This window comes from Mesoplodon densirostris, chromosome 8, assembly GCF_025265405.1.
Source record: "Mesoplodon densirostris isolate mMesDen1 chromosome 8, mMesDen1 primary haplotype, whole genome shotgun sequence".
In the NCBI taxonomy this organism is placed as follows: domain Eukaryota; kingdom Metazoa; phylum Chordata; class Mammalia; order Artiodactyla; family Ziphiidae; genus Mesoplodon; species Mesoplodon densirostris.
The window spans coordinates 45539482-45563252 of NC_082668.1; the positions used below are offsets into that span (position 1 = coordinate 45539482).

The 23771-nt window shown below is 43.7% G+C and overlaps 1 protein-coding gene across 2 annotated transcripts in view; it reads left to right on the forward strand.

The window, feature by feature from the left end:
* Window positions 1-22856, forward strand: part of STAT1 (signal transducer and activator of transcription 1) — a 42544-nt gene extending 19688 nt beyond the window's left edge. For both annotated transcript variants that reach the window (XM_060106653.1, XM_060106654.1), the window contains exons 11-25: window positions 1652-1744; window positions 3281-3340; window positions 5853-5882; window positions 5986-6079; window positions 7530-7571; window positions 8840-8923; window positions 9376-9474; window positions 10586-10721; window positions 12123-12172; window positions 12883-12977; window positions 13756-13901; window positions 15426-15611; window positions 16580-16655; window positions 17545-17644; window positions 21706-22856. In XM_060106653.1, the coding sequence (XP_059962636.1) occupies window positions 1652-1744; window positions 3281-3340; window positions 5853-5882; window positions 5986-6079; window positions 7530-7571; window positions 8840-8923; window positions 9376-9474; window positions 10586-10721; window positions 12123-12172; window positions 12883-12977; window positions 13756-13901; window positions 15426-15611; window positions 16580-16655; window positions 17545-17644; window positions 21706-21720 (1306 nt within the window). In that variant the 3' untranslated portion in view covers window positions 21721-22856. The remainder of the gene's footprint in view (window positions 1-1651; window positions 1745-3280; window positions 3341-5852; window positions 5883-5985; window positions 6080-7529; window positions 7572-8839; window positions 8924-9375; window positions 9475-10585; window positions 10722-12122; window positions 12173-12882; window positions 12978-13755; window positions 13902-15425; window positions 15612-16579; window positions 16656-17544; window positions 17645-21705) is intronic.
* Window positions 22857-23771: the final 915 nt, after the last annotated feature.

A 23771-nucleotide genomic window follows, 5' to 3' on the forward strand; every position in this document is an offset into this window, starting at 1 on the left:
TTATGTCGTTGGCCTGTCATTCTTGTGACCGTTTAGACTGGTTACCAGTCTCCTTCCCCGTGGCCAGTGTGTGACGAGACCTGTCTAGTCTAACCTGATGATATTTGTCCTCTCTTTGCTACTCCATGGTCTCATCGCATTGCAAGCTCCCAGATCCTCTCCATTGAACTGTTGGGTGGTAGCCTCCCAAACGGTCCCTCCCAAGCCCCTTCCCCCCTGTCCCTGTGACCCTGTGCTCTCCCAGAGCAGAGTTCAATCAGGTTTTTTGCCACCTGCTGATCTCAGGGGAGCCCCGCATCTGGTCACCCAAGCCGCGCCTGCACAGCCTGGCCCTCACTAGCCACTCCAGAATTAGCTTCTATACATGCCCCATTTCCAGGCAGACTTGACTTCGTACCCACCCTGGACATTTGCTTCTGCATTCCTCTCCCAACAGTATTTTCTCTGCCTCAGAGCTTTCTTCCCTTGTACCTCATTTCGAAACTGCATCCTGAATGTTTCACCTTATATCTCATCATGAAATTTTCCCAGAGTTCACGGGCAGATGTTGTCTCCCTTCCGGATCTGCACAGTTCATTCTTTATTATTCTCCCGTTCTGGATTTTACTATATCATTGTCTGTGTATTTCTGTTTTCTTTGTTGTAAATTGAAAGGTCCTAATAGACAGAGATGTGCCTTTGTCATCTTCTTCCCCCACCAGGGCCTTACATAGTACCTTGCCCATGGGTAGGTGTTTCAGATACGCTTAGTAGGTAAACAAATGGCACTAAGTAGAAGAGTAGAGTTCATATTGCAATTTTTTAAATGCTAACATAATAAAAATGTCTTTGGTTCCCTGTGGCTAATGTCCAAACAGGAATGCTTAGATGTTGGATTTTGAAATAATCGAGGACATTTACTTGCGTTTTGGAATGCAAATTTTATTCTTTTTTTTAAATTAAATTTAATGTTTGGAAATGTTTATTAGATAATAAATATTACTAAACAATTTTAAAATCAATTTTCCAAAGGATGTTAAAATGTCAGTTTCAAATTATGGTGGTAAGCAATATGGTACATGGTTCACTTTCAACTGTAGTAAAATTTATTTTTATCTTGTTCTTATTATCTTATTTTATTTTATTTATTTATTTTTGGCCACGCCACGAGGCATGCGGAATCTTAGCTCCCTGACCAGGGATTGAACCCATGCCCCCTGCAGTGGAAGCACAGAGTCCTAACCACTGGACCACCAGGGACTTCCCTATTTTTATTTTTAAATTGAGATATTATCGACATATAACCTTGTATTAGTTTCAGATGTACAACATAATGATTTGATATTTGTATATATTGTGAAACGATCACCACACTAAGTCTAAATAGCAAATTTGATTCTTAAATTTGTAAATGAACAGAATCCCATTCAGAATTTTCATTGTTGAAGAGTATCACAGTTCACTGCAGTTACTCTGATTTTGTTGAGTGCAGTAGATTTGGGGATTTCTTTACTGACTAGAAAACCTCACTTTATTCATCCAATTTGTTAGAATCTTTCAAACTTTTTTTTAGCTTGTGCCCTCTAACCCCCTCTCCTCTTTAGGGAAAATAACCTTTTACTGCCTCAACATTAATGGAAGTGCTAACTTACCCTTTGCTGGGAATTTACAGCTCATTTGTGGTGGAAAGACAGCCCTGCATGCCAACTCATCCTCAGAGGCCATTGGTCCTGAAGACTGGAGTACAATTCACTGTGAAGCTGAGGTAATAAAGAAAAGACCCTGCACCTCCTATCACAAAGTTTGCACCCCAGCTTCCTTTCACAACACTGTTATATATGGTGCTTTAGAGGAAGTAATTTTGCAGTAGGCATTTTAATATGAATTCTTATTTAGAATATCTAAGAGTCTTGTCTTTTCTATTCAGACTAGAAATATAAGAGAGATGTGTGTATATACACACACACACACACACCTGATTTTTTTCCAGTTATAGATATAATGAATGTTTACTGTAAATAGGAATTCAAAATTGCAAAACTGCATATAGTAGAGAGTTGAAGTTCCCAGCAGCCTCATCCCCTCTTGAGCATAAACTCATAACCTGAGCTTTACATTCCCACCAAAATGTATGCAGTGTGTGTGAATGTGGACTTACGACAGGTACATTTTTCTTCTGAGTGTGTTCATAGCTTTCCTCAGATTTCTCAAAGTTGTATGTGATCTAAATATCTGTAGACCACCATGGTAAACAGCCTGGTGTCAGTCCTCCCAGAATTTTGTCCATGTCTACATAAATATATAAATAAATACATTGTACTTATACGTATTTTTTTCATGCATAGACACACAAATATATATGACATACAGTTTAATTTTTAGAAACTAGGGTTCTGCTGTCTGTTTTTTGGCAGCCTGTTTTTCTCCTTCTTAATAAATTGTGGAAGTGTTTCCATGTTAGAACGTACAGCTTTTACAGCTTCACTTTCTTCCGTTGCACGGCTGCATTCATTTAGCTCCTCCTCTGCTGATGAGCCTCTGGACTCAGAAGAGCTGCACTTGCCTTCAGAGTTGGCCCTCGTCCTTTTTTCCAGGGTGCTGCTGAGTTAGGTCAGCAGGTGCTGCCTGTCGGCTGCCAGTGAACAGCACCACGCTTTAGCACCCCACCAGGTCCCAGAGCTCACAGCTGGCAGGAGGAGAAATCTAATTCCGTCATCTGCTTCACTAAAGGGAGCCAACCAGTGAGGGGCTCCTTCCCCAGCTCTCCAGCACATCAGAGCAGAGCACACCTGAGTCTCAGCCCCCGGCTCCTTCCATCTTTCCACACTGCCCTGGGGTGGTTATAGGTGTGACCTTCACTTTCCTGATTATAGGTGATAGTTTTTATTTTCTCCCAGCAGAATAAGCATTAGATACAAGTTTTAGTAAACGGCAGTGTTTGCTATTTTTACCTATAGAATTAGCCCAAAATAGAAATTTTGATAAAACTCAGCATTGGCGAGGCAATACAGGGAAGCAGATACCCTCACTCATGTTTGGTGCGAATATAAAATCAGTGCTGCTCTGTGTCAGAATTTAATGTTACAGTTTTGTCCCAGCAGTTTCACAGTTAGGAATTTATCCTACAAATACACTTTAAAAACATCCAAGTAGACATACAAGGATGTCACTTCCATTGTTTGTAATAACCAAAAACTGCATGAGGTGGGGGTTATTGAAATGTTCATCAGTAGGGAATTGGCATGATAAATAAATGGTAACAGATAATTTTTAAAAGGAATTATGACTTTTTTCTTTTCAGATTGTTGGTGAAATTGCAAGAGCTGAATTATAACTTGAAAGTCAAAGTCTCATTTGATAAGTAAGATATCTTTAATATTATCTAAGATACATGTACTATTGAAATGCTGGTTTTGTTAAATAAACATGGACTTTTGCACTGGGGCTGTTTGTAAGTGATCCCAGCACATTTAAATTGATAGCTCCTGTTCTGGATGTTGGGAGCATCCCCTAGAGCTGGTATCAACGTGCTTGTGCCTTTTTAGACTATGAGTGAACAAAAGAATGAGTGCATTTTATGCATATGAGCTTGTAATGATCAAGTCTCCAAGCAGCTACCACCCCTCCTCCTAGGCCAGCCCTAGAGGAAGGGCCCTTGATCAAACTCCAGGTCACCATGATTCTGCAGCCAGTGTGGACTTGTTTCTGGAGTGAAGCTGACAGCATTTTGGGGAGCCTGTGTGGAGCCTGCTGGCTTCACACTTGTCTCTTCTGGGCAGTAAGAACCCAGGAATGGGCAGGATCTCTCATGGGGTCTAAATGGAGCGGGGCCATCCTGTTTTGTCCTTAGTCCCTGGACCTGAACTATCAGTGACCTAAGCACTTACATTAAGGAACAAGATGGCTTAGCCCCTGCCATCCCCCTTGATATATTTAATGCTTTTGTTGGTGTGTGTAACATACTGATTTACCAAGTTTCAAAACCATTTATGATAATCCAAGTCATTTTCCTCTGGCTTTTTGTCTCTTTCCATTCCTGTAACTATAGCCTTCTTTGTAGCATCGTCTGTGCCTTTGCTTTTCTCCCATCATCTTTGGTTTCTCGGTGTATCAGTTAGCTTTTGCTGCATAAAAACCCCAAAACTTAGTGGCTTAAACTCTAAAACTTATTAATTTCTCTTATGCTGTGGGCTGTGTGTGGTCCTTCTGGTCTGGGCTGGCTTGGTTGTTGCTGGGTGGTCTAGCATGGCCTTGTATGTGTCTGTCTCTGCTGGGATAACTGGGCCGTTCTCTGTCGGGCTCTCAAAGAGGTCAGCCTGGGCTTTCTCCTACGGCAGCGGTGTTCCAGGTGGGTCAGAGCAGCAGCGTGCTGGGCCTGTTAGGCTAGACTTGGAACTTGTACGGCGCCGCTCCCACCCATTGTGTGGGGAAAAGCAAGTCAAAATCCCCTGAGATTCAAGGGACAGGGAAATACATTCTGCCTCTTGAAAGGAAAAGCTGCAGAGGTTTTGTGGCCACTACAGTTTACCACACTCTGCTTAACTCAGTCTCTCTTTCAGTTTGTTCTTGCTCTTTTGTCTTTTCTGTCTGTTCCAGTTCTGAGTTTTCTTCTTAGTTTTGACAAGATAGCTTTGTATCACGCTATTCCTTTTATTGTGAATTTTCTTTTTTTGCACAAAATGTGGGTATATTTAATGCTGCTGAACTGCATGCTTAAAATACTTAAAATAATAAATTTTCTGTTATATATATTTTACCACAATTTAAAAAACTGAGATGCCACACTGGAGAAACTCAAGTTGAAGGACATTCCTAAAACACCTGAGCAGTGATGCTCAAAACTGTCAAAAACTTCAAAGACAAGGAGCGTGTGAGAACATGTTACAGATCAGAGGAGGCTAGGGTGATATGATGACAAATGTAACGTGGGGTCCCGGCTGGAGTCCTGTGGCTGGAAAAGGACTCTGAGGGGAAGTGAAGAAGTCCAGGTGAAGTGTCGAGTTAGCTAATTGTCATATGCCAAGGCTGGCTTCTTGGTCATTAGAAATATTCCGTGGTTATGAAGTGTAAGTTTTTTTTTTTTTTCCAGATGGGAACATTGGTCACTGTCATAACTGACGGTGATTCTCATTCACAAAAGCGTTGAACTTCTAGTTGAGACAGGAGAGGAAGTAACTCATTTAACTGCGAGTGCGCTAACAACGATCTCTAACCTTCGCCTACGCCTGACAGATACATTATTTGTCCAGAACATGACGACATATCGCTACATTTATATAAGATACAGGTCTCTCAAGATTTTAACCTCAGATTTAAAACTTAAACTTGATAGTTTCCCCAAATAATTGACTCTTCAAGTACTTCTCTGAAAGCGTTAAAAATAAGAGAACAAAAGCAAGGCTCGAGCTATCACTTTGGAAGGTCCTCTGAGTCGTGTAGCCACAGAGCAGCGCTCTCTGCTCAGTCCCCAGTGCTTAGCTCGGTGCCTTGGAAAGGCACCGACTGAGTAAGTGCTCAACAAATAGCCATAACTCAGGCTTACGTTTACGGAGGGTGTGCTCTGTACTCTCTTTACCCGGTAACAAGTTTCCTTCTCCCAGAGTCCTGTACGGTTGGTGCTATTAGCATGACGTACAGTGGAGGAAGGTGAGGCCCAGACAGTTTATTTGCCCAAGGTCCCTCAGCACAACTTGGCATTGCTGGTGCGGGTTGATTGAGGGACTGAGTGAGTAAATGAAAGGGCTGAACAGCCCCATTATTTGTTACTGATCTTGTGCTTTTATATTTTTGTTAAAACTTATCTCAAGTTTTAAATACACATATATGATCACATATATATATATATATATTTTTTTTTTTTTTTTTTTTTGCAGAGATGTGAATGAGAGAAATACAGTAAAAGGGTACGTGAAGTACTTGGCACTATATTGTACGATCTCTTTGTTTGTTTATGTGTTGGTGTAACAGTTCCCAGCCTTTTAAGCATTTGTACCCTGTATCGTCTAGGTTTCGGAAGTTCAACATTCTGGGCACTCACACGAAGGTGATGAACATGGAGGAGTCCACTAATGGCAGTCTGGCGGCGGAATTCCGACACCTGGTAGGGAGCTCAGTTTCCCCCTTTTCTGTTGTGTCTGGTTTATTAGGACTTGATCTGTGATCGAGTGGCACTTGGTGCCCTGTGTGGTGGGCCGGGCACCCCCTAGGAGAAGGCTTCCTAGAATTCATGGCCGGTGACTTCAGCAGCACTTGGGGAATCTTGGTCCCCGCTCCTCATCCCAGGACTGTCCACTCTGTTTCCTGCCAGTCTTCCTCTCAGAGATAACCTTGTTTGGGGGGTAGTGATCTCAGTCCAATATTCCATAAACCAGGGGCTTCCCTGGTGGCGCAGTGGTTGAGAGTCCGCCTGCCGATGCAGGGGACATGGGTTCGTGCCCTGGTCCGGGAAGATCCCACATGCCGCGGAGCGGCTGGGCCCGTGAGCCATGGCCGCTGAGCCTGCGCGTCTGGAGCCTGTGCTCCGCAGCGGGAGAGGCCACAACAGTGAGAGGCCCGCGTACCACAAAAAAAAGAAAAAAGAAAAATATTCCATAAACCAGTGTGCACATGAGCTATCTGTACATGGTTCCTCCAGGACCTCAGTGATCACTCACTCTAGATTCTTGGAATTTTCCCAGAGGTCACTATTGCCCCAAATCCTGACCGTTCCTTCTACCCCTCCAAGCATGGCAGAGGCCCCAGGAGTCTCTCTTTGGCCCCTTCTTCACCACCTCCCTCCTGGGGTCTTGCCTACAACCACTATCTCGAGCACGTTATCTCCAGAGGAGTAGGGCCCGGGCACCGGCCAGTGGAAATCAGCAGAGGGGCTTAAGTGGGTGGTGCCTTCTCTCCTCTCTCCCTGAAAATCGGGACTGCCAGTTGTTCTGAAGATGTGTTGGTGCTGAGCCCTGCGCAATTCCTGGGCTGGAGCCTGCAGGGAGGTTCAAAGCATCCTTTTTTTTATTAGCAACCATTTCACGAACCCGCAAACTCATAGCTGGGAAGCTAGACCTTGTGTGAGAGCCTCGGTCCAACCCAGGAGTCTGAGGGTGTCCGGAGCTGCTCTGGGGGCTCCAGGTTGCTCCCTTTATAACCTGCGTGATTGAAGTCCTTTTGAGGGCAGTCTTAGAGGCCTGAGTCACAGGCCTGGGAGACTCTGCGGAGGGAAAGGCAAGAGAAGCTGTGCCTTGAGCCCGGGGAGCATGAAACAGCTAATGAAGGTGATGGGGGATGGTTCAGGAAAAGCTGGCCTGGGGGAGGGAGCAGGATGCTGTTCCCTGGGATCCTCCTCAACCCTGTGGTGTTCACAGGCTGTCAGAACGCTGGGAAAAGGCACTCTCCCTCGTGAACCCACACAAGGGTCACTTCACCTCCTGTTCTGCATTCTGAAAATAATCTCACTTCCTTCATTCTTTCTAAGTCCTCACTTTGGTTTGATTTGTAGATGGAAATAGCAACTTTGATGATTATGGTACTGTTTACTAAGTTGTTTTTTTTTTTTTTTTTGGTAGCAACTGAAAGAACAGAAAAACGCCGGTGCCAGAACCAACGAGGTGAGTCTTTCTCTCTTGTGATTGGTCTCTTAACTAGCGGGTCTGTCCAGTGAGGTTGGCTCCGTGGCCCTGGGGGCCAGGGGCACCTCACAGAGGGATGAGAAGCAGGGAGACCCGGCAGGGAAGGGCAGTGGACAAGCTTTGGGACATGGTGTATCTGTCATAACGGTAAAACCACTCTGTGCTTGTGCTTTATGGTTGTCAAGTGATTTTGCACATGAATTTATTGGACCCTCAACAGACAGCCCAGCAGAGTAGGTACGGTGGGCCCCTGTGTTATTCACATTTCACAGGTGAAGAAGTTGGACCACAGGAAGTTTGCAGGATTTAGCTAAGGGTGCACAGGGAGTTACTGTCAGAGCTAGAACAGGCCAGCTTCATGACTGCCCTGCCCAAAACGATGTGTGCCGAGAGGGTTTTCCTGCCACGTGTCCCCTACCCAGTGCATCATCCTGCGGTCAGTTTCATTTTCACAGCCAGTCCTTGAGGGGCTGTGTTTGTGATGCATTCAGATATGAAGTATGGGCAGAGGACAGAATGCCTGGAGTTGCTTTGGTTTGGACCGCTTGTCCTTTGTGTCTGCATGGCACGCACGCTGTCTTTCCCCACGACAGCCAGCAGAGGTCGTGTGGAACAGTGGGACAGGCACCGGCCCCGGGCCTGACCAGCCCTGGCTTGGATCTTAACTATCTTTGTGACCTCCCAGGGATTTAGTTTCCTCTCCTGTGAGCAGGGATGGCAGCCACATCTCTCTGGTTCTAAGTTGTTGTGATGCTCGTGTAAGATAATATGTATGAAGGTACTTTGAACACTATATAACTTTCCTACCCATACCAAGGCACTTTGTGACCAGCCAGGCTTATGCAAATCAGCGCTCCCGATAGATAATCACACCTGGAACACATGTACACTTTCCACCCCATGTCAGCCTGAGGTGTGCAGCCCGCACAGAAGGGGCTGAGAGCCAGGATGCCTTAGGTCATGAATAAACTCTTTAGAAGTTGTTGTTTCCCTCTCGACATTTTTTTCCCCTTCATCCATATCCCTTGCCATAATATCAGAAATCTGGTCTTTGAGAGAACAGTGAGATACTTGGGATAATGAAATCTGGGATAGATGGTCAAAAACTGGAATGTTCTTCTGAACTTCAGCTGGTTAGGTTCAGGCTTTCTGCAGCCTGTTGCAAAAAGTGCTTAGTAGGCTCTTGCAAGTTTCAGGATCAGTGAATGAATCGCTATATTCCTTTTGTTTCCCTTTTCTCTTTTAAGGGTCCTCTCATCGTAACTGAAGAGCTTCACTCCCTTAGTTTTGAAACCCAGTTGTGCCAGCCTGGTTTGGTCATTGACCTTGAGGTGAGACTTACATGTTCCAGACGTGGAAAACTTTATTTTTACTTTGAACTGTTAACGTGTATTTATATTTCTCAATTTTTATTTTAGATGTATTTACCTAATTGCTAAAAAAGATTATTGTTTTCAGCCAGTACTATCTTGATGTTAATGTAATCATTCGGGCAGCTAGAGAACTGAATTAACCTTCAGGTACTATAAGCTAAATGTTCCAGTTGAGATGTCCTATGTTAATTTTTTATATGAAGCATTGAAACTTATTTCTTAACTGAAAAGATATATCAAAGACAAATTCAACTACGAACCAAAGAACATAACTTTACATTCTTAATTTTCAAATATAAAAGATAATGCAAATATCCAAGGAATCCCTTGCTTATTTGAGGGGCTGCATAGTGGTCTGAAGGTGATGTTTCTGTGATTCAGATGATTTCAAGGTCTTTGTCATCTTCTAGACGGCCTCTCTGCCCATCGTGGTGATCTCCAATGTGAGCCAGCTCCCGAGTGGTTGGGCCTCCATCCTGTGGTACAACATGCTGGTGGCAGAACCCAGGGTATGGAAAACACATCTACTTTCGTGCCAGGGGTTAACCAGAGACCGCATGCTCTAGCTTCTGCATATCTGAAAGAGCCCCTAAGGGCCAGATGTTGGAGGAAAAGTGGCACAACTCAAGTGGCATTGCTAAGGATCGGAGTAATTCTGGAAAAGCGAAGCATGTGTATGTATTAGAAATGAGAATTATGATTTTCCTTCCATGTGAATAAGCTCAGGCTTATTCAGGCTGTATGATTTCATACAGCTTTTACTGTGGAAGAGATCCTTTATTTTTATGCTTTTTAAAAAATGTATATATGCTAAATAAGCCTGCTCCATTCTTAGAGTGTGGGTACTCTAATACGGTTGATTAATTACAGCTGATTCTGGTTATTCACTGTACTTAAAGTCCTTTAAAGTCACTGTGCACACTGAGTTGGCAGATACTGAACCACTGCATCTAGGGGAAACACGGGGTTAGGTTCCCATGAGCCTCTGGCACAACATTTGCATTTGCTGATCAATACATAACCTTGTTTTGTTTAAAGATCCCTTATCTAATATGCTTGTTGATTCATTAACATTGAACTCATGGCAAGCAGCTTTATAGCTCACGTCTGAACAAAGCTTATATATCACATGCATTTTCTCCACAAGGCATTTTGGAACACTAGACAGCACTTCAGCCGTGCCCTTGAGGGCCATGTTGAAAATGAAATCACCAACAAAAAAGCATACGAAAATGCAAAAACCGTGGCACTAAACAGACCTCAAAAAAGACACTCGGGTATAGTATGAGAGCTGAAATAGAAAGGCAGATCATAGCTTTGTTTGACCTCACCTGGAAACATACATGTTTGGCAACTCAAACTTTTCACTGCTGTGTGCCTGTGTACATCTGCAAATGACTGCAGAAGTGCCACGAATATTGATTTGGGAATTAAATTTTAGTGAGTTGTTGAATTCACAAATGTGGATCTGCAAATAATGAGGATTTCTCTTCTTTAGCTGTGAAAACATCTGTGTGTCATAGATGAGAACTGAACTGTGGCACAGATCCGTGTTTCAGTGCCAGGCTTGTGACTGGTGGCTCGTCAGTAGCCCTTAGCTTCTGGGTGTTTTCTCTCTAGAATCTGTCCTTCTTCCTGAACCCGCCTTGTGCACGATGGTCTCAGCTTTCAGAGGTGCTGAGTTGGCAGTTTTCTTCTGTCACCAAAAGAGGTCTCAATGTGGACCAGCTGAACATGCTGGGAGAGAAACTTCTTGGTATGAGCATATTCACTTTTTACGTAACTAACAATTGAAATTCGTAAAATATCTTGACTTGCTCCTTTCCCCCTCTTTCCTCTTTATTTTGTTCAAGGTAGGAGAGTGTTAAAATCTATTGGCTTTTCCAGCAGCAGTTTGTTATAGCTAAGTGAGAATGATGCCTCACCTTAGAAGGAGATAGAGACCTGATAAAAGATTTAAATGAATCATTTCCCCGTTATCTCATATTAACATTTCTGAGCAGGGTTCCTAGGGGAAAGATGTCTAAATTATGTAAAATATATTACTTGTGGCTAAAATAAATTCTTTGAGAAATATGAAGCTTTATTAACCTTGGGGAGAAAACCAGTAAGCCCCCAACATAGTAAGAATAAGGTCCTCAGGCTGCCCACCACACAGCACACGCCCAGGTCTCTTACATCAGGTGGCCCAGGTGTGAGGAGACACTGTCCACATCAGGAGGATGCCCGTGACCAGCACTGCCTGATGGGCAGGGTGCAGCCCATGATAGAGAATTCCCTGTCAGTGACTGATGTCATGGATTTATTGGTTTCCCACACTAAGCAAACCGAAGACCTACTAGTCTCAAGGTCAGATCTTCAATGAATGGGACTCTCTGAACTATTTCTTTAAAAATCCACGGTCACCTTTTTTCCAGATTTGCTTTCTATATAGCAGAACTGCATGTACTACAAACACCAGTGGGCTTTTCCTAACCAAATGGCTCTCAGCAGTGCCTTCTCTTGGCCATGCAGCTGTCACAGTGAGAGTCTTGTGCAATTTAATGAAAAGAAGTCATTCCTATTCCTTTCCCTTATTTGGTGAGAGTTAAGACAGATATCATTTCTGCCTACAGTGGCTTATTCGGCGTTCTCTGTGCAGAGAGATGTCAGGCTCACCACCTCTTACGGCCAGCCTTCTTCAATTTGTGTAGCTGATAACCCCGAGGCTTCCTTCCCCTCTCATTTCTCTCACTGGGCTTTTGATTTGCATCTACCTCCCTGAGCCTGTGTCCTGTTTGGAGGAGGGCTGAGGGAAATGCCTAATTAATATCTAAAATAATCTTGAAAAGTCAAGTGTCAGTTAAATCGATCACCTAGGGGTGATCTTGGTCTTAGTCTGAACTTGAAAAAAACTCCTCAGGGTCACCGGGAGAGGAGCCTGCCAAGGAGGGAGAGGGAAGCGATGGGAAATGATATTGCACAAGGGGGACCAAATCGAGGCTTCTCCAGAAAGCACAAGCGATTGTATTAGTGGATCTGAGACTCTCGGCTGTGTCCACACAACCTGCCTTTGTTGAGTGTTGGCTCTATGAGAGCTAATACAGCAGCCGTCAGTCCAGCCAGAGCTTCAGAATGGATTCCCATTTCCTTAAAAAACTTGTTTTTATTTGTGTAGGTCCCAGTGCTGGCCCTGATGGTCTTATTCCATGGACTCGCTTCTGTAAGGTGGGTGCTGTCTGGAGTTTATACTCTGAGTGCTTTCTGCTCTCTGTTGAGGGTCTCGGGTTTCTCGCCGCGGTGCCGGCTGCACTGTGCTTGCTTTGGCGTGTTCCTCTCGCCCCCAGAACCCCTAGGGCAAGTTGTTTCCTTTCCTTCAGCGCTGAAGGTTAGTCTCCAAGTGCGAGTCCGACAGGAAGCACCTGCCTGGGTGATAACATTCTCTCACATCTGAAATGAGGCTTCTGTTTGCTCACACTGACCCCTGGCCTGGCAGCGTTTTAGCTCCGTCCACGAGTAACGTGTGGTCTGTGCCGGCGTAGACAGCCTGCTGGGCCGGAGGGGTGTCTTGAGCCTGCTCAAGCAGTGAGACCAGTTGGGGGGAATAATCCAACCCCGCTAGGGTCACCAGACAGTGCTGACAAGCTCACGCTGCTGGAGTTTAGCAGTGTGAAGGCAACTGGTATTCTGGGATCACGCTGGAGGTCATTCCCTGGCTGGGTCGCTAATGTTTGGAGAGGGAAGCAGAGCCTGGCTCAGGAAATGCAGAGCTTGGTGTCTGAAAGCTGGTAAGAGGGGAGGGACGGCTCTGTAGGGGGCAGTGCTAGCTTTGGCAGCTGGGCAGTCTTTGCAAACTAAGACCCGATGGCGGGAGGAGACATGCTAAGTCACTGTTTTGGATTTCTTGGTTTCTAATATGTGCATCTGTATACTTGCAGGAAAATATAAATGATAAAAACTTTCCTTTCTGGCTTTGGATCGAAAGCATCCTGGAACTCATTAAAAAACACCTGCTCTGTCTCTGGAATGATGGGTAAGGGCCATTGATAGGTGTATTTCTGAAACATATGTTGAGCACACACTCCATTACTGCAAGGCTGAGATAGGCCTGACCCAGACAGGCTTCATTATTTGGCAAGACTTGGGTGCATCTCACAGAAACAGATGCGTGCAGGCTGTCCCTTCAGGCATTCACGATAGTAGACCCTCATAAGATTAAAATTATATTTTCGTAGTATATGTCTATGCATTTTCAAAGCTAAATTTAAAAGCCCTGAGTGCCATTCATGCCTTCATTCATTCTACGAAAATTTCTTGAGCACCTGCTTTACTGCCTCCAAGGAGGGAAGAAAAAACTTCTTTGACTCGGTAAATTGTTTCTAATTTTTCCCAGGGTCAGTTGATACTTCAGCAAAGACTTTAACCTGGTCAGAGGTCTAGAATATGAAAATGGGTTGTCTGAGCCTTTCTCTTCACTAGAAAGGATGCATGAATTCAGACATTTTCATGGCCTTCAGAATCCCTAGGTGAAAAGGAAAGGCTCATTAATCCAGCAAGTATTTATTGATCATCTGTAGCATCCAACGGGCACCATGTTAATGAGCTTTTTTTGGACTTCAGCATATGTATGTATGAGTGAAATGCTTCCTGAAGTGTCAATGAAATAGATCTTAAAGCATCTAAAATAGTCGATACATTTCTATCCTGTGTTCGTGTGTCACGTTGCAGTCATCTTGATTTGTAAGTGAACGTGGAAATTACAGTCATGACTGAACCTCAGAGTACCTCCATCAATCCCTGTCCACATGCAGGTGTATCGTGGGCTTTATCAGCAAGGAGCGCGAGCGGGCTCTGCTGAAGGACCAGCAGCCGGGGACCTTCCTGCTGCGGTTCAGTGAAAGCTGCCGGGAAGGGGCCATCACGTTCACGTGGGTGGAGCGGCCCCAGAACGGAGGTGGTAAGCCAAGGCGCCTGCACACACACCGATTCAAAATGTGGGTGCAAGCCCTTCTTCTTCGCTGCAGATCAACTCGTACAAATAATGAGCTTCTGACATACAATCGCAGCTCCTCCACTTATCCCTAGCTGAGCTTCCCCAGTAGGATTTGATACATCACCAAGGGCTATTTGGGATTCGTTGCCTGGAGCATATTGTGCAAATGATGGGTTTTTTTTTAAAGACAAGGCCACATTCTTTCCATTTTGTCAGGTATGTCACCTGTAGGTGAAAGATGCGAGTCAGTATGACTGGCAGTCATTTATTGGGAGGAAACCCACAGTGCACAGGCGTGAGCTTCCAGACCCACGAAAGGGAATCCCACGTGGATGTGCACGGAGGAGGGCAGGCTCCATGAGAGGGGTCCTGGGACTTGGGTGCAGCCCTCCACCCTGCCTTCTGAAAGAGAAGGCTCGTGCATGTTTATCTGGGTTATATCTTATAACTTTGACCAAGTGCATCCATGGCAAAAACAATTCCGAAAACCTACGCGTTATGGAACAGGTTTCAGTGGAAACAAGAAAGTGATAAAGACAAACTGGTGACTTTTCACTCTTGCTTGTAGTTTGCTCTGTTTGAAGGATTTGAGGGAAAACTGATTTGTTCCAGTGAGTTATGCTTTCAGTTAGAAGATGCAAAAACATGGGATACTTTTCTTGTTCTATTTTTTTTTTCTTCTGGTAAAAAAACAGGAGAGCTGGGGTTAGAGCCCGGTGAGGACAGTAGATGGTAGAGCCTGCCCTTTTCTTTTTTCCCCCGGTAGTTCTTTCCTGAACTTGCTGAGAGATGGAACTAGCAAACCAGGCAAAGATGAAAACCGTTGGCAACCGGAAAGTTGAAAGCAGGGCAGCACCAGCTACAAAGCTTTGGTCTGAAGTTCTAGAGCAGAGTCCCCAGAGCACCTGACAGCAGCCTCTGGAGCGTGCGCCCCAAAAGTGAAATCCTGGATCAGTTAGGAAGCAGGGTTCCAGTGAAGTCTGGGACTAAGACCAGGAGTGAATTAAACTGTTTTTTTACATTAAGGATTAGAGAAAAAAATAGCAAATAGGGTCTCTTTTTGGTTTGTTTAAAAAGTCGTTTTCCATGTGTTGTCGTTGTTTATTTTCATTTTTCAATATGAAGAGAAAGACAAAGTGAGTTTATCTTCTAGTAACTTCATCTATGGCTTGAGCCAAGAAGACCCAATTAGTAATTAGTTATTTTAAAGGTATTTAATAAATTTCTTTTGGCTAGACTTACAAATCTAAGTAAATAATGACAAATGCAATATTACCGAGAGTAATGATGGCCTTTATTTTTCCTATTTTAAAGAAAGGATAATAATCTATTTAGGCATAAAGCAGTTACATGCTCTGTGATGTAACTCCTAGATTGTGTTTAGTTCTTACCAGTTTCTGTCGAATCCATAAACTCTGCAGTGTTTGTTTCTCTCCTCTATTGTTGAGGGATATTCTGTGGGACTCACTTTGCTTTTCTTCCTTTTAGAATCTTGCTTCCATGCGGTTGAACCCTACACAAAGAAAGAACTTTCTGCTGTTACTTTCCCTGACATTATTCGCAATTACAAAGTCATGGCCGCTGAAAATATTCCAGAGAATCCCTTGAAGTTTCTGTATCCGAATATTGATAAAGACCATGCCTTTGGAAAGTACTACTCCAGGCCAAAGGAAGGTAAGTGGGCAGAGTGTGCAGGCATTGCCTGATGAGTCATAGCACAGCCCAGTCGTTCCTGTGGTTGTGTTCTCCCTTCATCTAGTCCAAAGGTTTGCGGGAGACAGGCGTTAACCCCACACACTGCCCTTGCCTTCCTGTCAGTGCAACGTGCCAGCACAGACTTCCCCCACGCCATGCCACTAGCCCACCCCTTCTTTTGAATTGGTAAAAGCAGGCTTTCTAATCAACACAGCGCAGTTGAAACATACTATATTGTTTGGCCTGACACAGATAGTAAGAAAGGAGTAAATGGTTCTTGATCTTAGGGGCGTTGGAGAAGGTCCATTTCTGGTCGTGTGTACTTGTTACATTTTTACTTTTTCTACTTGGAGGGGTAAAACGTAGGGCCTGTGGTGGTCACCTGCTTTATGTCAGCCTGCTGCTGAAATTGAGGAAACGGAGGCCCGGGCAAAGTGAGGTGGTCCCTTCATGGTGACCTGATAAGTTATTAGGTCACATCACTGAGAGCAGGTCTAAGCTTAGCACACGGGTCTCCCGCTGCTTAGTCTTCATTGAACTGCATTTGAGAAAGTGGAAATTAGACTAATCTGGTTTGGAATGCACCAACAAACGTAATGATTTTTCAGGAGCAGTAGCCTCAATATTAGCACAATTACTTTAGATGCACCCAGCTTACCTTGACAGATGTGTTTATTACACCAACCAGGCCAGGACCATAAACCAGATAAAACCTCTGTAGGATTTCAAGCCTTGGAAAGAGGACCGTCTTAGCTTGACTTCTGTGCTGAATGTGCCTCCCCTTTTCGTCTGGTTGTTTCTGCATTCGCAGTACAATTTCAGGTGACCCAGGCAGGGAGTCTAACCTGACTGCCAAGGAAAACAGTCCAGTCTTGATCAAAGAAAAAGTTCATTGTTCTTGTGTAATTTCTGCTAACGGAAAGTGTACGTGATGTGTTTGCTTCTAGCCCCAGAGCCTATGGAACTTGATGGCCCTAAAGGAACAGGATATATCAAGACAGAATTGATTTCTGTGTCTGAAGTGTAAGTGAACACAGAAGAGTGACATGCTTAAAATCCTCAAACAAGCCCCCCTCCTGGCTGGGGCCTGTTGAAGATGCTTGTTCTTTGCTTTTCCATTGTAATTGTTGCTGCCACCATCACAGATGGACCTGTGGAAAGATTCTAATTAGAGATCCTGGTGTCACTGCCTATCAGCGTTTTATTGCCTTTATAAAAACAAACAAACAACAAACCAAAAAAATCCAAAAAAACAAAGTTGTATTTAAGGCATATAAGTCCTCCCCAAACTGCTATTTTGAAAAAGTGTAAATAAAATGAACAAAAATTGATCAGAGTGGGAAAGCAGTTCTTTTCAATCTAGAAAAGGCCAAAGTAATGCCTGAGATACATTTTTTTCCGTTTGCTTTTATTTTGTTGTTTCATTTTGTAAAAGGTAGAAAAAATTTTGGAAAAGTCATTGTCAGTTATTTGGCCTGCAGCACTGTCTTGGGGTGAATGGATGTAGCCTTCATGTAAAAACCCTCTGGAGCAGCTTTATCTGCATACAGACCTGAAGGTAGGGATGAGGGACTCCCCAGACATTTCTCTGGCGCTTCTCGGGCCAGGGTAGGTGACACACTGCACAAGCTCGTGCCCATGTTCACCCAGGCAGAAGCGGTGCAGGATCCAGACTGGCTATTTCTGGCTCACATCTCTAGAGTACAGTGTGTTTCCCAAGGGGCTGGGCTGGGGGCATGGACCTCTCGAGATCTGTCCTTTTTCAAATGTATTTTACAAGTGTATACATTTCCCTGAAATAAACATCTAAAATGATGATTCAGTCACAGGCCAAAGATGAAATGGCAAAGTCTGCACCACTGCTCTCATAATCTAGATGTTAACATCTCCTGTTTCTTTCTCCCCATTTTAGTCACCCTTCTCAACTTCAGACCACAGACAACCTTCTTCCCATGTCTCCTGAAGAGTTTGACGAGGTGTCTCGGATAGTGGGCGCTGTAGAATTTGACATGGTGAGTACCACACAGGGACGCTTTTGGCATGCTGAGTCTTTGCTCTCTGAGGCAGGGAGGGTGCCTGGCAGACCCTGGGCCTATCTGTGAGCTCTCAGAAGGAGCCTCTGGCAGAGCCCAGAAGGGTGGTTTTTAGACTAGCTGTGACAAGTTGGAGCCTGCTGTGTTTAAACAAGCTACGTCGTCACCAGGATTTTTACTCCTGGCCTTCAGCAGCTTCCAAAAAATAATGACATTTCAAATATTTAAAAGCTCCCCCTCTGCCTTTTAAATTTGTCCACATAGAAATCTCATATGTTAAGGAACTAGGATTTCTTTTGGCCCGTTGTTTCAGCACTGTGTCTGGGTGAAGAGGTGTTATTTTTAGGAAGGGAGGAGACTAGTGCTTGGTATACAGTCATTACAGAGACTTGGGCAACCACAACGAAACACTTTACCTGATTTATGTTTGAGAACGAACTTGTACTGCTAGCACCTGGGGCTGTGGAGGGCTTTGCCAAGAGTAAAAAGTTCAAGGAGTGAAGCAGAGTGTCATGAGTACCGTGACAGGGATGGGAACAGGGCTGTCCACAAAAGAGTGCATCTTTCTTTGGGAGAATGTTTTTCAGTATGTCAGATAGTATTGTTTGCCTGTCAACCTGAAATCCTTCCCCTTAAAGATTTTATTTATTTATTTATTTTGATTGGCTGGATTTTTGCTGATGCTGTTTTAATTTTAAGCTCCTTTCCACATGAAGCTATTCCAGGTCATTTTTTATAAATTTATCTATTTTACTTATTTAGTTTTGGCTGCGTTGGGTCTTCGTTGCTGCGCACGGGCTTTCTCTAGTTGTGGTGAGCGGGGGCTACCCTTCGTTGTGGTGTGCGGGCTTCTCATTGTGGTGGCTTCTCTTGTTGCAGAGCACAGGCTCTAGGCGTGCAGGCTTCAGTAGTTGTGGCACACAGGCTTCAGTAGTTGTGGCTCACGGGCTCTAGAGCGCAGGCTTAGTAGTTGTGGCGCACGGGCTTAGTTGCTCCGCGGCATGTGGGATCTTCCCGGACCAGGGCTCGAACCCGTGTCCCCTGTGTTGGTAGGTGGATTCTTAATCACTGCGCCACCCAGGAAGCCCCCCAGTTCATTTTATTAAATTTGCTTAACGTTTTAAAGAAAAGCCTCTCTGAGTCGTTACTGGCCCTCCTTCATCACTGGTGCCTGGCACAGACTGCTCAGCGACGCAGGACGAGGACAGGATGAGGGGAGAGGCCGCCATCTCCCAACGTTCAGGGTCGCTCAGCCCTGCGTTCAGGGAATGCATTTGTGCGGCATTAGTAATATCTGTTTAGACTCAGGTTTCTGGTATGTAACCTTTTCCTTATCCTTTTCCCTCACCTGAAGAAACACAGGCTAGAATCTGTACACCCTCCTGATTGTTAAGGCTGAAAAAAAATCACTTAGAAAAATGCTTAGGTAGTGTAATAGCACAATAGTTCTGTTCCTATTGGCAAGTGAAAGATGAACCTTGTACCTGTGTAAGGTTGCGTCCTCTGTTGGAATGTAGCTCCCCACACTGCTCTGAAGTGTTCTGTGAGCCCTACACAAAAATGGAATAGCTGTAAAGCCCTGTTTAGAAAGTGTAAGGTCGATGGACAGAACCAAACAACGGTGCGATCTTCTTTTTCTCCTCCTTTGCTGTTCCTGAGCAAGTTACATCATCATCATGGTCATCACCACCATTAATAGGTGACACTTGTTAAGCACTTACTGTGTACCAGGCACTCCACGGGTAGTAATTTAGTCCTCACAACAGCCTTCTGAGTTAGGTATTATTGTTTTTCCCACTTTACAGATGTAGAAAAAAGAGGCTCTCCAAAACTGTGAAACTTGACTAAGATGAAGTAGTTAGTAAATGAGGGAACGAATATTTGAATCCACCCGGGATGTCTCTAGACTGCATGTTCTTGTCTACTCTCCTGGAATGCCCCCCACAGAAAGCTGATCTCTGATTTTTCAAAACCTGCACCCAGGGGAAGCTGTTTGCACTCGACATTGAGTATGTCTTGTTCTGGTTTATTAAGACGAAGGCAGCGTAGCCTTTGGGTGAGAGGCCTGTGTTTGGGATGTGGAGATCACAGCTCCAACTCTGTCTTACCGTTATGCCCTGTGACCTTGAGAAAATAAGATGGATTAGTCCCCTCCATCTGTGCGTGCAGTGTGACCGCCTTCTCTGTGCTCTCGGAGCGATACTGTGGGAGCAATTTAATTACTCGAAATAAATGCCAGGAAATGGTTTTGTGGCTCTGGATCCCCTCTCCCCCTGCCCAGGAGCCATCCATTTCATTCCAGATGATTTCATTCATTTCATTTATAGAATAAAATAAATCTATTTTTATATACACACACACACACACAGATCTCTAGAGTAAACCCATAGAAGATTTAAGAGCTATAATATGGGCACAACACTGGTTAGACAAAATTAAAGTTGGATTAGTCTCCGGATTGGGTGGACTCCACCTTGTCTGTCCCACATTGTCCTCAACCTTGGCCACGATTTCCTTTCCGCATCCATCCACTCTTGGAGTTAGGGCATGTGCTCTGAAATAGACCTTTCATGGAGCTGGCTGCTTTCGGCCACGTCTGGAGGTTGCAGCTCTGGACCAGGGGGCACTGGGGCCAGCGCCTGGTGCCGCGTCAGGAGCAGGAGGACCGCAGGCTCCTGAGAGACAGCGCACCAGTGTTTTCTGTAGCCTGGCTTCAGTGCTTGTTTAGTCTGGCTTTCCTGTACAGTAAACTTTTTCCTCTGGGACTACATGAGAACCAGTCTCCTCTCCTAGAGGCCTTTGGGCAAAGCTTGGATGAAGCTGATGATAATTTAATGATAAATATTAAATAACACTTATGAATTGTCTGATATTTTCCATCTAGTCTACTAAGCATTCTACATATGCTGTATAATTTAATCCTTTCAACAAATCTATCTGTTAGAGACGATCAGTCTCCTTTGAACAGATGAGGACCTTCGGATTTAGAGGTTAAGTAACATGACTTGGTCACACAGCTAGTAAGAGACAGTGACAGGATTTGAATCCAGGGTCGCTTGCTTTCTCTCTCTCTCTCTCTCTCTGAAGACCACCATCTTTACATATTCTACTCTCAGCCAGACTGAAACATAGGGGCAAAACCTTCATTGTGCTTTTCAATCCAAAATATTTTCCTAAGAGCCCATTATGTACCACCCACTATCGAGTGCTCGGGATAAAAAAAAAAAAAAAGGACTCGGTTCTCAAGAGGCTTATAGTCTAGAACTGTGTTGCTATTGGTGTTTTGGGTCTGAATGATTCTCTGTTATGGGGCCGTGCTACGCGTTGCAGAATGTACAGCAGCATCCCTGGCCACTACTCACGAGATGTCAGTAGCACACACACCTCCACACCCGGTCATGACAATCCAGAATGTCTCCAGATGTTGCCAGAAGACCGAATCACCCCTGGTCGAGAGCACCTGGTCTAAGGGGAGAGCCCAGCATGGGAGTGAGATAGGAAATCGGTGGCAGGCCGGTGTCCTTTGGATGAGCAATTCACTGCCTCCGAGGGGCCCTGCTGGGGGAGGTGGAGGGGTTCCTAATGATTCTACTTCTCTCGCCTCTACCTGAAACTCATTCGTTTGTTATTCCTGCTGAGTGGCCTTTAAGGAAAAGTCGTCATTTCCCCCAAAGCCCTCTCTCCCTCTGGCATACAGCTCAGCATTGCCTCACTCTTGTTTTGCACGAGCAGATTTGCCACGTTGCTCTGTCCCCAGACTTGCATAACAGCAGAAAGCTTTATGCAGCTTGGATGAATTGACAGAATTAAGCCAGCAGGCTGCAGAGTAATAATCCATCAGCTTAGGTGACATAAAAGGTCTCTGTTAGTCCAGGAGAAAAGATAGCACATGCTGAAGGCCCTCTAATTCCATGGTGGTTTTTTGCCGGGGGATGTGTCTCTCTACTGCTCCATTGTAGAGCACACAAGTGATGTTAAATATATGAGTCTGCGTTTTACAAGAGTGGTGTAATAAATGTAACCACGTTTTCCTTTTACAGATGAATGCGGTATAAGAGCGTGAATTTTTCTCATCTTCTCTGGTGACATTTTTCCTTCCCACCTGTGATTCCCTCCTGCTACTCTGTTCCTTCACATCCTGTGTTTCTAGGGAAACAAAAGAAAGGCCAGCAAATTCACTGCAACCTGTTGATAGCAAGTGGATTTTTCCCTAATTCAGAAACATCTGTTACTCTGAAGGGCTTCATGCAGCTTATTGAAGGTAAAATTGAAAGGCCCTCTCCACAGAGTGGGTTTTACAAATAAAAAACATCCAGATACACCAACAGCATCAGAACTAGAATGAGAGTCCTTTGGGAAAGGTGAAATATTTAGCAGCTTCTAACAAATGCCATGCCTAGAGTCAGTGCTCAGTGTTATAGGTGGTTGGGTAGATCACACGGTTATTTAGGCAACTGCTTCGTGCAGAATTGGCATATTTCTATCCTGGAGAATTCTTATTTGTTCTCTCTGCTTTAAATGGGGCTAGAAGTTTTCCAGTGGTTTGCCTATGAAATAGTGCAAAGTTAAGTTTACATAGAATTACATCACCTCTTTATTGAAGGTAGCCATCCTGTATCTGGGCAGAGGATAAAAGTTGTGTTCTTTATTATATCTTTCACACTAGCCATTGAAAGCTAGAGACAAATTCTCTCTCGGGAGAATTAGTTTTTCTGTTTGTTATGGCTTTATGATACTGGCTAATATGAAATGGAAGGAAGTAAACTTTCCACGTGAATAGTGTTTTCCGTTTAAACTTTAATATCCAGAGCTGAATATATTCTGCCTTCATCACGGTCACTAGTAAATGAAATTGTCTTCACAGTTCTATCAAGGGAGCCAAACTATTAACAGCTCTCTTAAGGTAAATCCTGTTATTTTTCAAAAAGTTGAAATTAATTGTAGATGTAGACAAACTCAGAAATTTAATGCATGTTTCTTAAATGGGTTCAATTATCTTTATTGTTTTTAGGTGGTATTTAGTCTTAGTCGTAAAATTTTCAAATTGAGAAGAGAAAATAGTAACCGACAATCATTAACCAGAGATTATGAGAATCAAATAATTTGAAAACTCATCCTGTGTAACTCATTGAGAATTGCGTATTTTTCACTGATGAATGTGTTTTTCTCACAAATACATTGCAAATGGTTCCACTGTCTCTCTTGTGCTTTTTCTAGACCCTTTTTGGACTGGATGATGTTTTGTGAAGTGTGTTGTGTTACTTACCTCGTCCCTTCATTAGCACTGACATGCAAAAAAGTGGTTTAGGGAGTGGGTTTGACAGGGTTCTTCTAGATAACATTCACACACTGCTGTCTGCAGCTGCATCTTATGTTTCTACTGTCTCCACCACAACCATACTGTTATGTAAATACTGTATTTTTCTGGTGGGAATGAAGTTTCCTTGAAGTCTATCTCAAACTTAAAGCTAAAGTATATATACTGCATTAAATATAATATGCACATTGTTCTTTCCTTGGTATTAAACACAAATCAAGGCCTCCTCTCAGATCTTACATAAGATGATTGGGTTTGCGTTGACTTTTTAAATTGAAATGATGAAGGAACAAAGATGACAGTTAAAAAAATTGTTTCTAATTGCTAATATTTAACTATTTGGTATATATTTGCCCTCTAAGAATGCTTTGGCATAGTTTCATTTTACTGCACCAGTCAAGAGACTTTGTTTACTTGTAAAAAGTATTAAAATTATAAAGTTAGTCTCTTACAAATAATATTTAGTATAAAGATTTTAAAAGTTACTGGCATTATGTGTAGGTTTGATGTTTTTCTCATCTTTTCTTATGATTAAGCATAAAAATATATCAGTCCTTATTTTTAAATATGATTAATACCTTTTTCCTAAGTGTTACCCTTTCTTACCCAGATTAAGATAGGTTGGTGGAAGAGATCAGAGGAAACATTATTGAAACAAGCTATAATGAGTACCATAAATAGCAAACAAACGAAAGTCCTTTGGTCTTGGTGACCACCAAAGCTGCCTCCAAATGCAGAAATAATTTGGCATTTATTTTAAAATGAATTTCAGTACTGCTATAATGCAGG